Source organism: Phocoena sinus, chromosome 14 (assembly GCF_008692025.1).
Source record: "Phocoena sinus isolate mPhoSin1 chromosome 14, mPhoSin1.pri, whole genome shotgun sequence".
Lineage (NCBI taxonomy): Eukaryota > Metazoa > Chordata > Mammalia > Artiodactyla > Phocoenidae > Phocoena > Phocoena sinus.
In genome coordinates, this window is record NC_045776.1 from 41,880,440 (window position 1) to 41,897,548 (window position 17,109).

Below are 17,109 nucleotides of genomic sequence, written 5' to 3' on the forward strand. Positions count from 1 at the left end.
ATTATTTACTATCTAGCCCTTTACAGGGAAAGCTTGCAGACCCCTGCTCTAAAGAATGTAGGGATAGCAGATGTAGGGAGCAGCCACAGCCTTTAGGGATGCAGGAAAGTATCCACATAAGGATCAATTGTGGAAGAAGCTGCCTCCTGCAAAGCAGAATAAGGCCTTATAGGAAAGGGTGTTCAGTGTTCAGTGGATGGTCCATAAGCAGAGAAACTTGGCGAAGGTTGACTGGAGTTTGAATGGAATTTCTGGGTAGAGCACCTGGCTGGAAGGCGAGCACTATTGGTTCCTCACAGACCAGCTGACAGCAGTTCTGCAAGTGGAAGGAGAAATCAATCGAAACCAAAACAAGGCTGGGAAGCCCCTTGCTGCTGCCTGGTAAGCCCCTCCACGCCCTCTACTGATAAAGCCTCATTTGCTCCAGCTGGCAAAAGAAAACTGTTTACATTACTAGATCCAGCTCCAGTATCTCAAATTAGAGTTAAAAATTTGAGCTAAGGATTTAGAGCTGAGGCAGAAATATATAGTCCACATGCAAACTTCTCTGATTCAGTTGGGTGCTACATGTAGTCGAGCACCATGTATTGCATTTATCTGTTATAACTTTGAGTCCCCTTTAATCTTACAGTGTCCTCTACATTTTTGTTAAATTTGTCTTTCATTGCATAGACATTTTTTAGAGAGTCTAGGCCAGTTACTTTGCAGAATTTCTCTCAGTGTGGACTTATCTTTCTGTTTACTCATGATTACATTCAGGTAAAACACTTTTGGCAGGAATGTTATGTAAGTTATAATATTGTATCAATGAGACATATCACAAAACACACTGTATAAGTTTTTCTCATAACTAGTGATAGTAAGTTTGATCATTTGGTTAAAGTTGTGGTCAACAGGTTTATCCATCTCCCTATTATGATTAATAAGTACTCAACTGAGTGATATTGCAAGAATATGCAACTATCTTTGTTTCCAAAAAGTCTTCATCCAGTGGACTTAGCACTCATTGGTAATTCTTGGTTGAATCCATTATTGTAACAGGTGTGAATTGGTGATGTTACTGGGCTTTCATTCTCTTTACCACACATTGGCAATTTGAAAAACCGAAAAGCCTGGCACTGGTTGGGCTTCAGGCCATGTTCCTGAAAAAGGCACTCTTCTTGCAGTTCTTATTCAGTTACTTATCTCCCTGCCTTTCCTACCACCTCAACTATTTCCCTAGGTCTCAGGGAAAACATCCTATAGGCCTTGTTTTACTCTCCTCAAGATGCTATTTATGAATGAGAATATGATTATGATATTTTAATGAATCGCAGGTTTCTCATATAAAAAGATTTTTTAAAAACATTTTTGAATTTGAAAAACCCTGAAATTTTAGCAATTTTTGCTATTTGTTAATGCATTTGTTCAATAAATTGTTCATTCAGCAAATATTGTGTACCAGACAGAGTACTGGAAACTGAGGGTAGAGTAGGGGGCTTACTTCAAAGTGCTACAGAGTGTGCCCAAGCTGTAGTATCAGCAGTCTTGAGTATTGAGACTTGTTGAGTGTTAGCCATGGGGCAAGTGCCATGACATCTATGATCTTAGTTTTCTCATCTTTGAATGTGGACAACTGTAGCTAGGTCACTAAATGGATATGATGATTCACTTACATACAGATGCATGCATGCACAAGCACACACACACACACACCTACACACAGGCAGCTCTCACTTTGCACAGCATCAAGTTAGCTGAAACTTGTACATATCTGAGCCATGTTCCTATTTTGCATGGTCCCCACATGCACAAGTTTCAGTAAGCATGGCATCCTACAAGACGAGGGCTGCCTGTATATATAAAACATTCTAGGAAATTGCCTGGGGTACAGCAAATTCTCAAAAGTGGTAATTATATGATTAAATCCAGAAATCTTTTTACAACTACTGTAGCTCTTTGTCATTGTCCAGCCTCTCTTTTTGAACGTTTTCAATGATAGTGCAATAGTGTTTTACTAAGAAGACCACACTTTTTTCTTTTTTAGCATCTTTATTGGAGTATAATTGTTTTACACTGGTGTGTTAGTTTCTGCTTTATAACAAAGTGAATCAGCTATATGTATACATATATCCCCATATCTCCTTCCTCTTGCGTCTCCCTCCCACCCTCCATATTCCACCCCTCTAGGTGGTCACAAAGTACCAAGCTGATCTCCCTGTGCTATGTAGCAGATACCACTAGCTATCTATTTTACATTTGGTAGTGTATATATGTCCATGCCACTCTCTCACTTCGTCCCAGCTTACCCTTCCCCCTCCTCGTGTCATCTACGTCTGCGTCTTTATTCCTGTCCTGCCCCTAGGTTCTTCATAACCATTTTTTTTCTTAGATCCCATATATATGTGTTAGCATACGGTATTTATTTTTCTCTTTCTGACTTACTTCACTCTGTATGACAGACTCTATGTCCATCCACCTCACTACAAATAACTGTTTCATTTCTTTTTATGGCTGAGTAATATTTCATTGTATATATGTGCCACATCTTCTTTATCCATTCATCTGTTGATGGACACTTAGGTTGCTTCCATGTCCTGGCTATTGTAAATAGAGCTGCGATGAACATTGTGGTACATGACTCTTTTTGAATTATGGTTTTCTCAGGGTATATGCCCAGTAGTGGGATTGCTGGGTCGTATGGTAGTTTTTTCTTTTCTTTTTTTTTTTAACATCTTTATTGTAGTATAATTGCTTTACAATGGTGTGTTAGTTTCTGCTTTATAACAAAGTGAATCACTTATACATACATTCCCATATCTCTTCCCACTTGCGTCTCCCTGCCTCCCACCCACCCTATCCCACCCCTCTAGGTCGTCACAAAGCACCGAGATGATCTCCCTGTGCTGTGCGGCTGCTTCCTACTAGCTATCTATTTTACGTTTGGTAGTGTATGTATGTCCATGCCACTCTCTCACTCTGTCACAGCTTACCCTTCCCCCTCCCCATATCCTTAAGTCCATTCTGTAGTAGGTCTGTGTCTTTGTTCCCGTTTTACCCCTAGGTTCTTCATGACATTTTTTTTTCTTAGATTCCATATATATGTGTTAGCATACGATATTTGTCTTTCTCTTTCTGACTTACTTCACTCTGTATGACAGACTCTAGGTCCATCCACCTTACTACAAATAACTCAATTTCATTTCTTTTTATGGCTGAGTAATATTCCATTGTATATATGTGCCACATCTTCTTTATCCATTCATCTGATGATGGACACTTAGGTTGCTTCCATGTCCTAGCTATTGTAAATAGAGCTGCAATGTACATTTTGGTACATGACTCTTTTTGAATTATGGTTTTCTCAGGGTATATGCCCAGTAGTGGGATTGCTGGGTCGTATGGTAGTTCTATTTGTAGTTTTTTAAGGAACCTCCATACTGTTCTCCATAGTGGCTGACCAATTCACATTCCCACCAGCAGTGCAAGAGTGTTCCCTTTTCTCCACACCCTCTCCAGCATTTATTGTTTGTAGATTTTTTGATGATCGCCATTCTGACTGGTGTGAGATGATATCTCATTGTAGTTTTGATTTGCATTTTTCTAATGATTAATGATATTAAGTATTCTTTCATGTGTTTGTTGGCAGTGTGTATATCTTCTTTGGAGAAATGTCTATTTAGGTCTTCTGCCCATTTTTGGATTGGGTTGTTTGTTTTTTTGTTATTGAGCTGCATGAGCTGCTTGTAAATTTTGGAGATTTATCCTTTGTCTGTTGCTTCATTTGCAAATATTTTCTCCCATTCTGAGGGTTGTCTTTTCATCTTGTTTATGGTTTCCTTTGCTGTGCAAAAGCTTTTAAGTTTCATTAGATCCCATTTGTTTAGTTTTATTTCCATTTCTCTAGGAGATGGTTCAAAAAGGATCTTGCTGTGATTTATGTCATAGAGTTGCAGAATTAAAAAAGCAACATATCCCCAGTGTTCATAATCTTCTTAGCAGATTCTGTTTGAGAACCAGCTGTGGCATCACTGGCAGATTGACACCTCTTGAACACAGTGTCTCGGTTCCATTTCTCTATCTGTGGAATAGGCGGCTGAGTACAGAATCTAACAATCCTGTTGCCTGGTAAGTCTCATAGAAAGGCAGGCTTTGCAAGGACATGAGAGTCAGAAGGCTCTACACTAAATATTCCACTCACGTTGAAGGGTCGTAGGTATCCAGATGTCACTGAGATCCTAAGTCAATGAGATAAAGTCCCTGGGCTCTCAGTGTGGATTAGCATCCTGCTTCCAGTGTGTGCTACCTTTTTGCTTTTTGGCAATTTATATAATCTGTCCCAGTTTTCCCATTTACAAAAGGGGACAATAATAGCGATTTCATGGATTTCATTATGAAGTTGAAACAAGGTAACTCTACATAGTAGGCAGGTAATAATACTTTAGTCATAAGTCTTAGTAGCTCTAATAGTAGTTTTATCAAGGGGATTCATGACATATATATGTATTGTTTAGTGAACATAACTGCCCAGATTCGACTTCAGGAATCAGTTAAGTCACTTTGCTTAAGGTCATTCCCCTTCCTGGGACAGCTCATATCCAACGACTGATAAATAGAGGAGTAGCCTTGCCGCCTTGGTCTGACTTGGGGCAAAGCCGAAGGCCCCTTCTTGCTCCAGGACTCCCCGTGGAGCTGACTGAGGTTGTTGTTGGGCTGCTTTGCAGCTCAGCCTATGTTTCTGCCCAGTCCTTGATCTTCTCCCTGTCTTCCCACTGGTCCCCGCTCCAGTCCAACAGGAGTTGATTCCAGGTGCACTCCTTAATAAGAATCCTGCATACCAAACCCCACCTCAGAGTCAGCTTTACAGAGAATGCTGCCTGTGACAACAGAATGGGAAGACAAATAAGTCACCTCGCTCAGATATTTCACTGTGTGGCCTGAGACTTGTGACCATCAGAGATCACCTTATATCACTCTTTGGCGTGTTCTAGGATGTTTTGAAGGTCATGGTAAGTCAGTAGTTCTCCTAGTAACTGGTAAACTTCCCAGCATCTTGCCAGTGCCCTGGTGCACCAATCAGACTTCCAGGAAGTGAGAGGGAGGCGATAGTACTGAGGGAAGGCCTTGAGCATCTGGCTGGAAACACTCCCTGTGGCTGGTGGAAGTTGAAATTGTCAGCCCAAGCAGTAAGTAACAGCTATTTTTCCGTTTTGGTGACCAGTCATTTGACCTTGCTCTCTGAGTCACAGAGGTTTGGGGCATGGCAGAAAACAGAGCTTGAAAGAGTTCCCTGAGAGGAAAGAGTGAAACTCCAGATGTTTTTCTGATGGAGAGTGCAGATTTGTCCACTGGTAATAGGTTGAGTTGGTTTTGTATAGAAATACGGGTTTCAAAATTTCAAGGGACTCTTTCCCTTCTTTTCAAAGAAATGCAATTGTTTTACTCTTGCACCTTCAGACTTCTGGTCTATTTGATTATAATGTCTCATATACTGCCTATAGTGTTTATTGGCCTTATATTCACAAGTTTTTCTTGAATGATGTTAATTTATATAAGTTCAAGGACTTGAATTCACTTAAACAATAGATTTCTCTCTTACCAACAATTAAAAAAAAAAAAAACTTCAAAGGATGAATGAATGAATTTTAAGGAAACACAAACTAATCCCCATTGCAACCAGAGTGACCTTTTTGCAATAGACACCTTGCTTAACATTCTTCACTAATTTTCTTACTATGCCTTTAAAGATTATGTATAAGCTGATAGTTTATCATTTCATCTTCATGCCTTACTATTTCCCAACTCATCTCCTTGATACACACACACACACACACACACACACACACACACACATTTTTAAGTTACTTTCAGACAAAGTTCAAATGTAACACTCTATTCTGGAATACAGCATATTTTTTTCCAGTCTGTAGAGGCATTTTTAATTTGGCTCCATTATTACATGTTTATTTGATAAAACCACTGTATCTGTTGTCATGTTAGAAGAGGCAACTACCAAAGCAATCTACAGATTCAGTGCAGTCCCTATTCATCTACCAATGGCATTCATTACAGAATTAGAACAAAAAATTTTACAATTCATATGGAAACACAAAAGACCCCGAATAGCCAAAGCAATCTTGAGAAAGAAAAATGGAGCTGGAGGAATCAGGCTCCTGGACTTCAAAGTGTACTACAAAGCTACAGTAATCAACACAGTGTGATACTGGCACAAAAACAGAAATATAGATCAATGGAACAGGATAGAAAGCCCAGAGATAAACCCACGCACATATGGTCACCTAATTTACGACAAAGGAGGCAAGAACATACAATGGAGAAAAGACAGCCTCTTCAATAAGTGGTGCTTGGAAAACTGGACAACTACATATAAAAGAATGAAATTAGAACACTACCTAACACCATACACAAAAATAAACTTAAAATGGATTAAAGACCTAAATGTAAGGCCAGACACTATAAAACTCTTAGAGGGAAACATAGGAAAACCACTCTGACATAAACCACAACAAGATCTTTTTTGACCCACCTCCTAGATTAATGGAAATAAAAACAAAAAAACAAATGGGACCTAATAAAACTTCAAAGCTTTTGCACAGCAAAGGAAGCCATAAATAAGACGAAAAGACAACCCTCAGAGTGGGAGAAAATATTTGCAAATGAAGCAACAGACAAAGGATTAATCTCCAAAATATACAAACAGCTCATGCAGCTCAATATCAAAAAAACAAACAACCCAATTAAAAAATGGGCAGAAGACCTAAACAGACATTTCACCAAAGAAGACATACAGATGGCCAAGAGGCACATGAAAAGCTGCTCAACATCACTAATTATTAGAGAAATACAAATCAAAGCTGCAATGAGGTATCACCTTACACCAGTCAGAATGGCCATCATCAAAAAATCTAGAAATAATAAATGCTGGAGAGGGTGTGGAGAACAGGGAACCCTCTTGCACTTTTGGTGGGAATGTAAATTGATACAACTACTATAGAGAACAGTATGCAGGTTCCTTAAAAAACTAAAAATAGAACTACCATATGACCCAGCCATGCTACTACTGGGCATATACCCTGAGAAAACCATAATTCAAAAAGAGACATGTACCCCAGTGTTCACTGCAGCAGTATTTACAATAGCCAGGACATGGAAGCAACCTAAATGACCATTGACAGATGAATGGATAAAGGAGATGCGGCACAAATATGCAGTGGAATATTACTCAGCCATAAAACGCAAAATTGAGTTATTTATAGTGAGGTGGATGGACCTAGACTCTGTCATACAGAATGAAGTAAGTCAGAAAGAGAAAAGCAAATACCATATTCTAACACATATATATAGAATCTAAAAAAAAAAAAAAAAATGGTATTGATGAACCTAGTTCCAGGGCAGGAATAAAGACATAGACCTAGAGAATGGACTTGAGGACACAGGATGGGAGGGGGAAGCTGGGGTGAAGTGAGAGTAGCATCGACATATATTCACTACCGAATGTAAAATAGATATCTAGTGGGAAGCAGCAGCATAGCACAGGGAGATCAGCTCGGTGCTTTGTGACCACCTAGAGGGATGGGATAGGGAAGGTGGGAGGGAGGCTTGAGAGAGAGGGGACATGGGGATATATGTATGCATATGGCTGATTCACTTTTTTGTACAATGGAAACAAACACAGTATTGTGAAGCAATTATACTCCTTTAAAGATCTATTTTTTTAAAAGTCAACTAATTTCTTTTAAATTATCAAAATACATCATTGTATAAATTGGTTTTAGGTATAGCTATGTCCTTAGGTGAAGTAATATTTAAAGATAGTAGTTTCTTTATCTCCTCTTTCCTTCTTTGGAGTTACTTTTTTTACTTTAGGAGAGTGTAACTTTTTTTACTTTAGGAGAGTGTAATTTTGATGGGTTGCTATACTAAGAAAAGGAAGGGTTGTAGGAGAGACTTACTGACTTGTTTCTTTATAATGTCTGTGTAGACTCCGTGATATGATGAGGGGTTCAGTAATGAAGTAGGAATTTTAGAGACATTTCTCAACCTCCACTGTTCTTCTTTACAAAGCTATACATCTCTTGAATATGGAGGACAGCTTAAATCCAAGACAGCTCCTCCCTCAATAAGAGGTTCCAAGATGTAATTCTAAAAGCAGAAGGAAATTTTTGAGTTATTTCCAAATCTGCTTTTGTGATGATATAAAGTACAACTATGAAGAATTTAAGACTCTCTATCCAAGTAGCAAAAGAGAAGATTTTTCCACATATTTTTTGCCCACTAACTTGCAAGAATGATTATTTTTAAATAAGAAAGGAAAAAAAAAGAGAAATTTTTCTAGCCAAATGGAGAATCTGATCATATTTTGCAAACTTTAAACTTGAATTTACCTTGCCTTCAAAATAGAATACGTTCATTCTGGAAAATAGTATTAAAAACAAACAGATAGTTTTTAAAAAGAGGGATTGAAGACTATCTAGTTTTTCCTTTTTGATTTTCCTACTTTGGTATTTTAGTTCAGGATTATAAAATGCAAAATTGAATGGAAATTCTGTGTTCTATTTCCTGATCTTGTAGCACTTACTAATTTTGCCTCAGATAACATTAGGTTTATTTATAAAAAATTATAACACTCAATTTGTAATGAGCAGTTTACTCTTCGTTTTAACGTGAGTAAAATGCATTTTATGTTGGCAGTTGTTCTAAAATGTTTTTTGATATTCTATAAATAAAACCTCCTTTTTAAAAAATTTGATAATATATAGGGCAGAGAAGAATTCCTGAAAAAACTCACTCGAGATGAAGTGGCTAATGGAATGATGATTCAGGTAATCCCAATTTGGTTTCAATATTTTATTCTTCCTTTAATTTGCATTTTACGTAGCATTTTAAATTTGCCTGTAATGAGGCATCTTTTCACTACTTGGTTTGCAAGCCAGCAGTTTTCTCTCCTTAGTTGATGACAGTTGCCCTCTGTACGACTAGCAGTGTCTGATCATGCATAAAGAAACTGACCTCTCATATACATATCTCATTTTGTGGTTTAATGGGAATTTCTGCCAGCCTAGTAAAAGGGCAGTGGGATCTTATTCCTAAGTGTCTCTTTAGTTTGCTTTGTGATGATGTCATGTTTTCTTTACTTTTAATGTCTTTCAATTGGACTCTTTTATTTAAGACTGAAAAGAAAACATGCTATATTTCTATATAAAGATTTTGAAACTAAAGCCTTATAACTAGCAAAATCAATTTTACTTTTTAAAAAATCTTTATCTATCACCTGCATATCCTTTGGGACCTAGATTGGGTGTTCTGAACACTGGCATGTTTGTAGACTGCCTCCCCTTCAGAAATACATAAATATTTGAAACCATTACTATAAAAAGAATAAAATCAAGAGGCAAAACAGTCTAAGACAGTGTTAATTTTAAAAATTATTTGAGATTATCTGCACCTCTGTTCCTCTTTGAGGCAAACACAAATTTTGTGATTTTTTTCTATTGGGAAATTTGATATTTTCAAACATATAAAAACAGTGTCTCTCTAATTCTATATGCTTGAAAATGCCAAATTCCCTAATTTATTTCTCTCTGTAGATAAGCCCAATAATTCCATAATCTTCCAATCCTTTTTGCTTAATAGTTTGTTATTAACTTCTTATTTATTAGTTTGATTTGGTCTTAGAATGCAGGAATTACATATATTTCAATATTTGTCATTAACATGCCATCTAACCTTATTATCCTCCAGTACTTACTTAAGGATATCTGATTTTTATTGTCTATTAAATTTTTTCCTCTCATTTTTTATAATATTACTTCTGTTCTTTTTAAATATGCTATATTCGTACCTATTGCTTTTTTATGGTGGCATTTATTGTTTTCATTTTTAGACATTACTGACCAGTACAGGATAGAGTCTCAATAAATGTTTAGGTAATTAATAACAATGAATCATTTTAAAAATCTTTGCTGGCAGAAAAGACTGTTTTCCCTTCAAGAAGAGCAGGCACTTGAGAAGCAGGATCTTATGAGAAAGAAAACAATATATGCCTTAGCACTGGCAGAAATGGAGATACCACTGCTTAAACTAGAAGAAGAAGCTGTAAAACTCAGAACTTGCCACAAAGAACATTCTGATGTAAGCATTTATAATTAATCCAGAAACTAATTTGCAGGAATATTCAGGTCAGTAAATCATCTATGCGATTTTACATTATCATTTGGAAAATTATGATTTCACATAGGAAGACACAAAAGCATGGACAAAGTAAGTAACTATTTTATGACCACACAACCGATCTACAGTGGAATTATATAGCAAGACTATTAACGCTATTACCTGGAACCCAACACTTTATCTTAGAGAGTACTTAGGAAAAGCAGTTTTCAAATGGGTGAGTAGTGATTTATCTGGTATGATTACCCACTGTAGTAAATTTAATTCAAAGTCTTCACTGCTTGTTAATAAAATTCCAAAGCTACGTTTGCTCAAATATAGAATATAATGCATCTTGACATTTTCGTGGTAAATTTTTGATGTATGTAAATGAAGTTAAGACAGCTAGGATGAAAAATAAAGCAAATGTTAATAAAATATTTTCAAAACAACAAGTTTATGGCAGTAACTGATATCACTAGCCCTTCCCAAAGAAAAATATGCATACATCATACCATTAGTCTTTTGGAGAATTAGAAGGTGTGGTAGGAATTATACATTCTTGTCCTCGGCTGCAGGGAGGATGTACGTATATTGATTTGGGCCATTTTGGCAACAGGGTTTTTTTTTCTTTGCAAATGATGATGTAACTTTACATTCTTAGTCTTTAATAATTTTCAAAATTTCATTATTTTAAAAACTTTGTGATTTTCAAAGTTTTCCTATTATGAATGTTTATTTTGGTCTTCAAAGCATCTCTGAAGTAGGCAAGAGAGAGTTTATCTGTAACATAGACATGAGAAAACTTGGGCCTACCTGCATGAAGTCACTTGTACGATGCCATAAACCATGGAAACAGCAAATTCTGAGTGTACTTCTTGGGGCTTCTAAATGCTTATCCTAGCGCTCATGTAATGAATATATAACCAGTACTAACACCTAGTGATATAAATGATTTTAATAATGGCTCCTCCTTACATTAATGATAGGAGTTTATTAATTGCTTCAAAGCCTTGGTGTAATCATCTGAGTATGATAATGAATTCCAGAAAAGATTAATAACTTGTATCTTTTCTTATTTTATAATAGCCATTGTTTTGTACCTTCTTGTAGTGCAGTAATCATTTTTGTTTTATTATTCTTTAATAGTGTATAAATCATAAGAACTAATAATTTAGCATAAACTCCGTGAAAGAGTAAGTTTTCATACACTTTCTATAATGATTGCTGAAAATTTGGAGTTTTAATTTTGGTTAAAATATTTTAAATATTGTGAGGAAAATTTATTTCTATGTGAGTTTATTAGTTTTTGTTACTTAGCTAAAATTGATTAGACTTTGATTTTCTTGGGTAATTCAAATTGAATATTGGGATTATGGATATCCTAGTATGTTTTTGTAATTCATGTGTGGTGAATTCCTTTCCTTTTATACCAAAATATATGTTGTTGTTATTAAAATAGTTGCTTGGGAACTATCTGGTCTAAACCAAGATAATTGGATTGTAAATGTTGCACATCTTAATTTCTAAATGTCCTATAGTTACTAGGTGAAATAATTGAGAGGAAAGAATATGTTAAAAGAAATGTAGAGAAAACAAAGAAAAAATTACAAAGAAAGGGGAAGAAAACCCAGGATGCATTAATGAAAACTGAGGTAAGGAATTTAATGTCAAAAAATAATTTTGAATTTACAACCTTTTCATCTCAATGAAAACTATGCCAGCAAATTTAATTTTAGGTGGATGTCTCTCATTTCTAATTGGTTGCACTAAGTTGATTCTGCATGTATGCACGCACATGGGCAGTCTCTGTGTCTTCATTTTCTCTCTTACAGTGTCTTTCCCACTGGTACAGTGTATCCTCCTGTTACCTTTCCTACAAAGTAGAGATAGGGATTTGTAGTGTCTGAGATAGTACCATGATTCTGAAGATGAGACCAATGTACAGATTGAAACATTTGTTAATATCTGACATCTAAATGTTACCCTCAAGCTGGTATGTAGGCGGCATGAACAAATGGCTATATATCAAAGGACTTCAGGGCTTTTTCCAACTTAGAAATATTTACTCCCTTAAAATCCTCACATCTAACATTCTAACTTTAGAGAATCATTGGATATGGGAAAGTAGAGATAGTCCATTGTCTTTAACTTGCTATCCTCTGGATATATTTTAAAGGTAGCACCAATATGATTTGTTAGTGGACAGCTTGTGGGCCATGAGATGGAGGTGTAATCATATCCTTTAAATAAAGTTAACCCTGTACAGGGCCACAAAAGAAATATTTTTTAAAATTACCAAGGAAAATAATATGTATAATAATAATAACAAATATTAATATTTTGCATGTTTTTTATATGTCAGGCATTGTTCTAAGTGCTCAGACCTATTAACTAATTTCATCTTCATGATAACCCTATGAAGAGTGTACTATTATTATCTGCATTCTACAGTTGAAGAATCTTATGCATTGTTTTTTAATTAACTTGTTCAGTTTCACCCAGCTTGTTAATTCAATGTATCTGGCACTAGAAGCTCTGCTCCTGACCACTACATTATACTGGTCAAATCATACAGGTTACTTTTATTGACCTCGGTGAAGTAAAATCAGAACTCAATAACAAAAAATATAGCAGAAAGAAAAAATATGTAGACCACTGGAAATGTTTTTTAAATCACATTTTCTTTATTTACTTCTGTGTTAAGGAATATTTAGAATTACAAATTACCATTTATTACAAGTGACTGATGATAAACTATAAAGCAAAATTTATGGAATGGGCCAACATTATAATTTGGTATTACCAATAAATTATTTTGGTAAGAAGAACTAAAAATACCTGGCATATCTATGAAAGGCAAAAAGAACGTGCCATGATAAAAATTAAAAGAGACATAATTATATACGAAATTGCATAGCAATTTGTTTTAAAATCTTGATGAAGTATATAATTTATTTTTGAAATACAAATGATGAAAACTGGGTAAAAAGAAAAAAATAACAAAAATGGATCAATAACAATAAAACTGGTCTACACTCTACCAGTAACGGCAAGAACAAGCACAGATGCTTTATAGGCCTCCCACAAAACCAGGTAGAGAGCATAAGAAAGCATGGAAAGCTTCTAAATTTATTCTATAAAAGTATAACCCTGAAACCATAACTGAAGAATATTACCATAGGTAAGAAATCTGTAGGTGATCTCACTTATGAACATAGATGACAAAATCTTAAATATATCAGTGAATTGAATTTTACAACGTGCTAAAAATGATATACTTTACAAAATAAGAGTCCTTTGAAGAATGTGAAGATGATTGCGCATAAACAAGTGTACTGATATAATTCACTTCATTTACACAAGTGAAAGACAGTTAGCCTAAAATATTTGATAAAATTTGAAAGCCACTGATTTATTTAAAAAAACTCTTAACTGTCTAGATATATAATGAAAACATCCATACCTTAATAACATGTGTTATAGTGTCTACCAGTATTTTCCAGCAAACATGATACTTAATTATGTAACATTAAAAATAAATCCATTAAAATCAGGAACAAAACATTCAGGCCAGCTCTTACAACCCAGCACACTGCTGTTATTGATGACAAATTACTTGTAACGTGTCACAAAAGATAAAACATATGTGTTCAAGACTGCAGTGGAATGCCACCACAGTTCTTATATCCACATCTGAATATTTGCTAAAATAGTAACTAAAAATTTCCAAACGTTAACAAATATAAATAAATTCCAATGAAAAACATGGCTGAATACTTTGTGTGTATGCTCAGTATTATAGAAGTTACTAAGAGTTTGAGGGTTAGAGAAGAAGGGTTCATTTTCTTTTGTTTGTCCTTCAAATTGATGTCTTTCCAATTACTACTGAGTCCTTAAAAATGTCTTAAACATTGTTGGAATTTCCTGGAGTTGGAGAAGTAAAAGAAGAAGTTGGTTCACTCAAGAAACACATCATCTTGCTAGGGATCAGACAAGGAAACAGACAGCCTTAATACATTGTGAGCAGAGCCACGACAATGGTGTAATGGTGTGGGAAGCGTCAAGAAGGAGGAAACGCAGCTGAATCAAGGGCATCCAGGAAGATTTTTCAGAGGAGGTGATGTCTAAGAATGATAATTACTAATGGAGAAATTGAAGGTTGAATATTTGCCTTGCCGTGATGTTTAGAGAACAGAGATGATATACACAAAAAGACTAAAAGAATAATTGGCACTGGAAGCATTCAACAAATGGTTTCCATTATTATTGTTAGCATTATTATTATTATATAAATTTTAACTTGAAGAAATGAAGTAAGGGCTTTTTAGAAACAGACCTTGTGTTTGCAAAGCAAGGAGATCATGTGAGAATGCTATGTGTTTGTGGAATTGCAAGCACTTTGGTATGACCAGAGTTATAAGAGTTATAAGAGTGCAAATATATGAAGCTAGTGAGACGGGCAATGCCTTGTGTGTCATGCTATGGAACCCCATCCTGAAGAAACTTGCAAACATCATTAATAGCATTTATTAAGTCCTCATTACGTTGACTGGTATATAAACAACACTACAGCAGCATTTCTACCTTCTAAGAACCTAAGTTAGACAAATAATTTTATCTTTTACTGTGTGTAAGCATTTCAGTCATGGGCCAAGCTAAACAGTATTACTGAATTTTATGTTTAACCCCAAGTTAAATCTTAAGTGTGGAATATGGACATATTGTATTTAGATAACATAAAAGTATTTATTAAATCTTAAATAAATATTAAAAATATCTGAAATTAATAATTTAGAATCTGAATATAATTTTTATTATCTAATATTTATAAACTATATGGTTTTCAAATTTTTGAGATAAGGAGATAACAAAAAATCTTGTATGGTAAAATATTAATTAACTTCATTTTAGATTTCTAGACCCTTCCAGGTCTGGGCATGAAACTGTCTTTGGGTGGAAAGCCTCAAAATTGCTAAAACCTGTGTCACCAGGCTAGAGAAAAAAATAAGCCAAAGAATTGTAAATGTACCATTCGTATGCCTCAATTCCCATTTGCTCTAATGACACTTCAGCATTCATCAAGACTCACAAATGGTTCTTAGAGTCCCCAGGCTTTTGCTCACTCAAGATATTCAGATGTTGATATATACTCTTGATTGACACGTGGCATGTAACAATTTCTTTTCGCACTGTGGGGACATCTCTAATATTTTTGATGCCATGGAAGGGGATATGGTGCTCACATTTACGAAAGACTCACTGATGGTACCTATGAAAGGTGTCAAAATACACGTTTTGCTTTTCACTGCTGTCTGCAGGAATTGCACTCTTTCTTTCCTTTAGTGTAAAATCCTCTGGCACCACCTTCAGCATCACTGAATTGGCTGGTATGATCTAAGTTGTTGACCCCATTGCTTCTGAAATCTCAGTTTCCCATGAAAATCATCATTGAAGATTACGGCATGCATTATGGAATCTGAACGAAAAGTCAGGGTTCGTGATACCGTGCTGTACCCACGATTGCCCATCCTCTCTGACTTGTTCCTACTTATTTTTACCCATACTTGTGCCTCCTCACACTTTTTGTTTGCTTGACTTTTCTCCCAGAAATAACATAATATCCTAGTAGGCCCACTGAAGAATCCTTGTCAGCCATCTCAACTACCTTCTGGTACCAAACCAACCAACCAACCAAAAAAACCCCATTTATTAGTAGAAGAGTTCCAGAAGTTCCAGAAAAAAAAAAGAAAAGAAGGGATGATATGAAAATCCAAATACAGTACTCAATTTTCCAAATCTTGGACAAACAGAAGATTTTTATAGGAAAATAAGTATGAAAGATTAGCAATTCTTTCTTCTTGAAATCTGTAAGAATAGAGAAAGAATTAGAAGGCACATGGGGAAAACTGGAGGAAAACAGGAGCAACGGGAGCAATTGAGACTGTGAAATCCACTGGGAGAGCAGCACCAGCTAGAAGCAGTGCGAGACGTGGGGAAAAACAACCTTCAGTGAGTCAGTCACCCAGTCAATGAATCAGTCCGTCAACATAAACACCAACAGTTATGAAGGGATCATGCAAAAATTGATACAAAATCAAATCTCCAATCTGGAATTGGACTGGCCAGCCTTGGGGAATTGTGCTGGTATTAAACATTGACTCCTTTTTCTTAAACATCAGAACAATATATATCCTTGCCTGCCTTTAGTGTACATGTTTGATAACCCATGACCACATGCTGGCATCTTAAGAGACATGCCTTTCAGTTGTGCATGTATGTGTGTGGGAGGGGAGACAAGTTAGTGCAGGGTGGAGAGGGAGGGAGAGGAAGGGCGGGGAGAGAAGATAGATAGTTATAACCGATCTTTTAGAAAACCTCATCAGATGTAAGAGAAGAGAACACAAACCTAAGTTGTTACTTATATTGATAAGAGATTACTATTTGCTTTTAATTGTTCACATGGCCAAAACTATTTGTGTTTCTAAACTGGAAGGATTTGAAAATCCTAGTACTTAAGGTATTCCTGAATTTTTTTTTTCAGGATAAATGCTCAATAACTTTTAAAGAAATAGAGACCACTAAAAGTAAAACAAGTATTTATCATGCAAAAATAACTCAATTGAATAAAGACTTAGAAGAAAAACAAAAGGAAAAGAATGTTTTTGACCACACACTTGACTGTTTAAAGTAAGTACTTAAAATTTATCAAAATATTAAATGCTTAATATATCATTTATAAAAGAGATGTGATCAAATTTCCATGTTTAAAATTTATTCTTCAAATGATCCATATTTTCTATCATGATTTGATGTGAAATATACATGTGATATTTGATAATTTTGGTTTAAAAACAATCATAAATTGCTGTCATTTTTCATTGCTCCTCTGGGTTTATTCTTATTGTAATAACTGCTAATGTTTCTCCTTTCCAAGCATAAGAACTTTTATGCGTTATG

The 17,109-nt window shown here is 35.4% G+C and overlaps 1 protein-coding gene across 1 annotated transcript in view; it reads left to right on the top strand.

Moving 5' to 3' along the window:
* CCDC178 (coiled-coil domain containing 178) overlaps positions 1–17,109 on the top strand; it is a 365,322-nt gene that overhangs the window by 119,416 nt on the left and 228,797 nt on the right. Inside the window, exons 13-16 of the mRNA XM_032654041.1 lie at positions 8,760–8,822; positions 9,970–10,131; positions 11,691–11,804; positions 16,694–16,839. Of these exons, the coding sequence (XP_032509932.1) occupies positions 8,760–8,822; positions 9,970–10,131; positions 11,691–11,804; positions 16,694–16,839 (485 nt within the window). The remainder of the gene's footprint in view (positions 1–8,759; positions 8,823–9,969; positions 10,132–11,690; positions 11,805–16,693; positions 16,840–17,109) is intronic.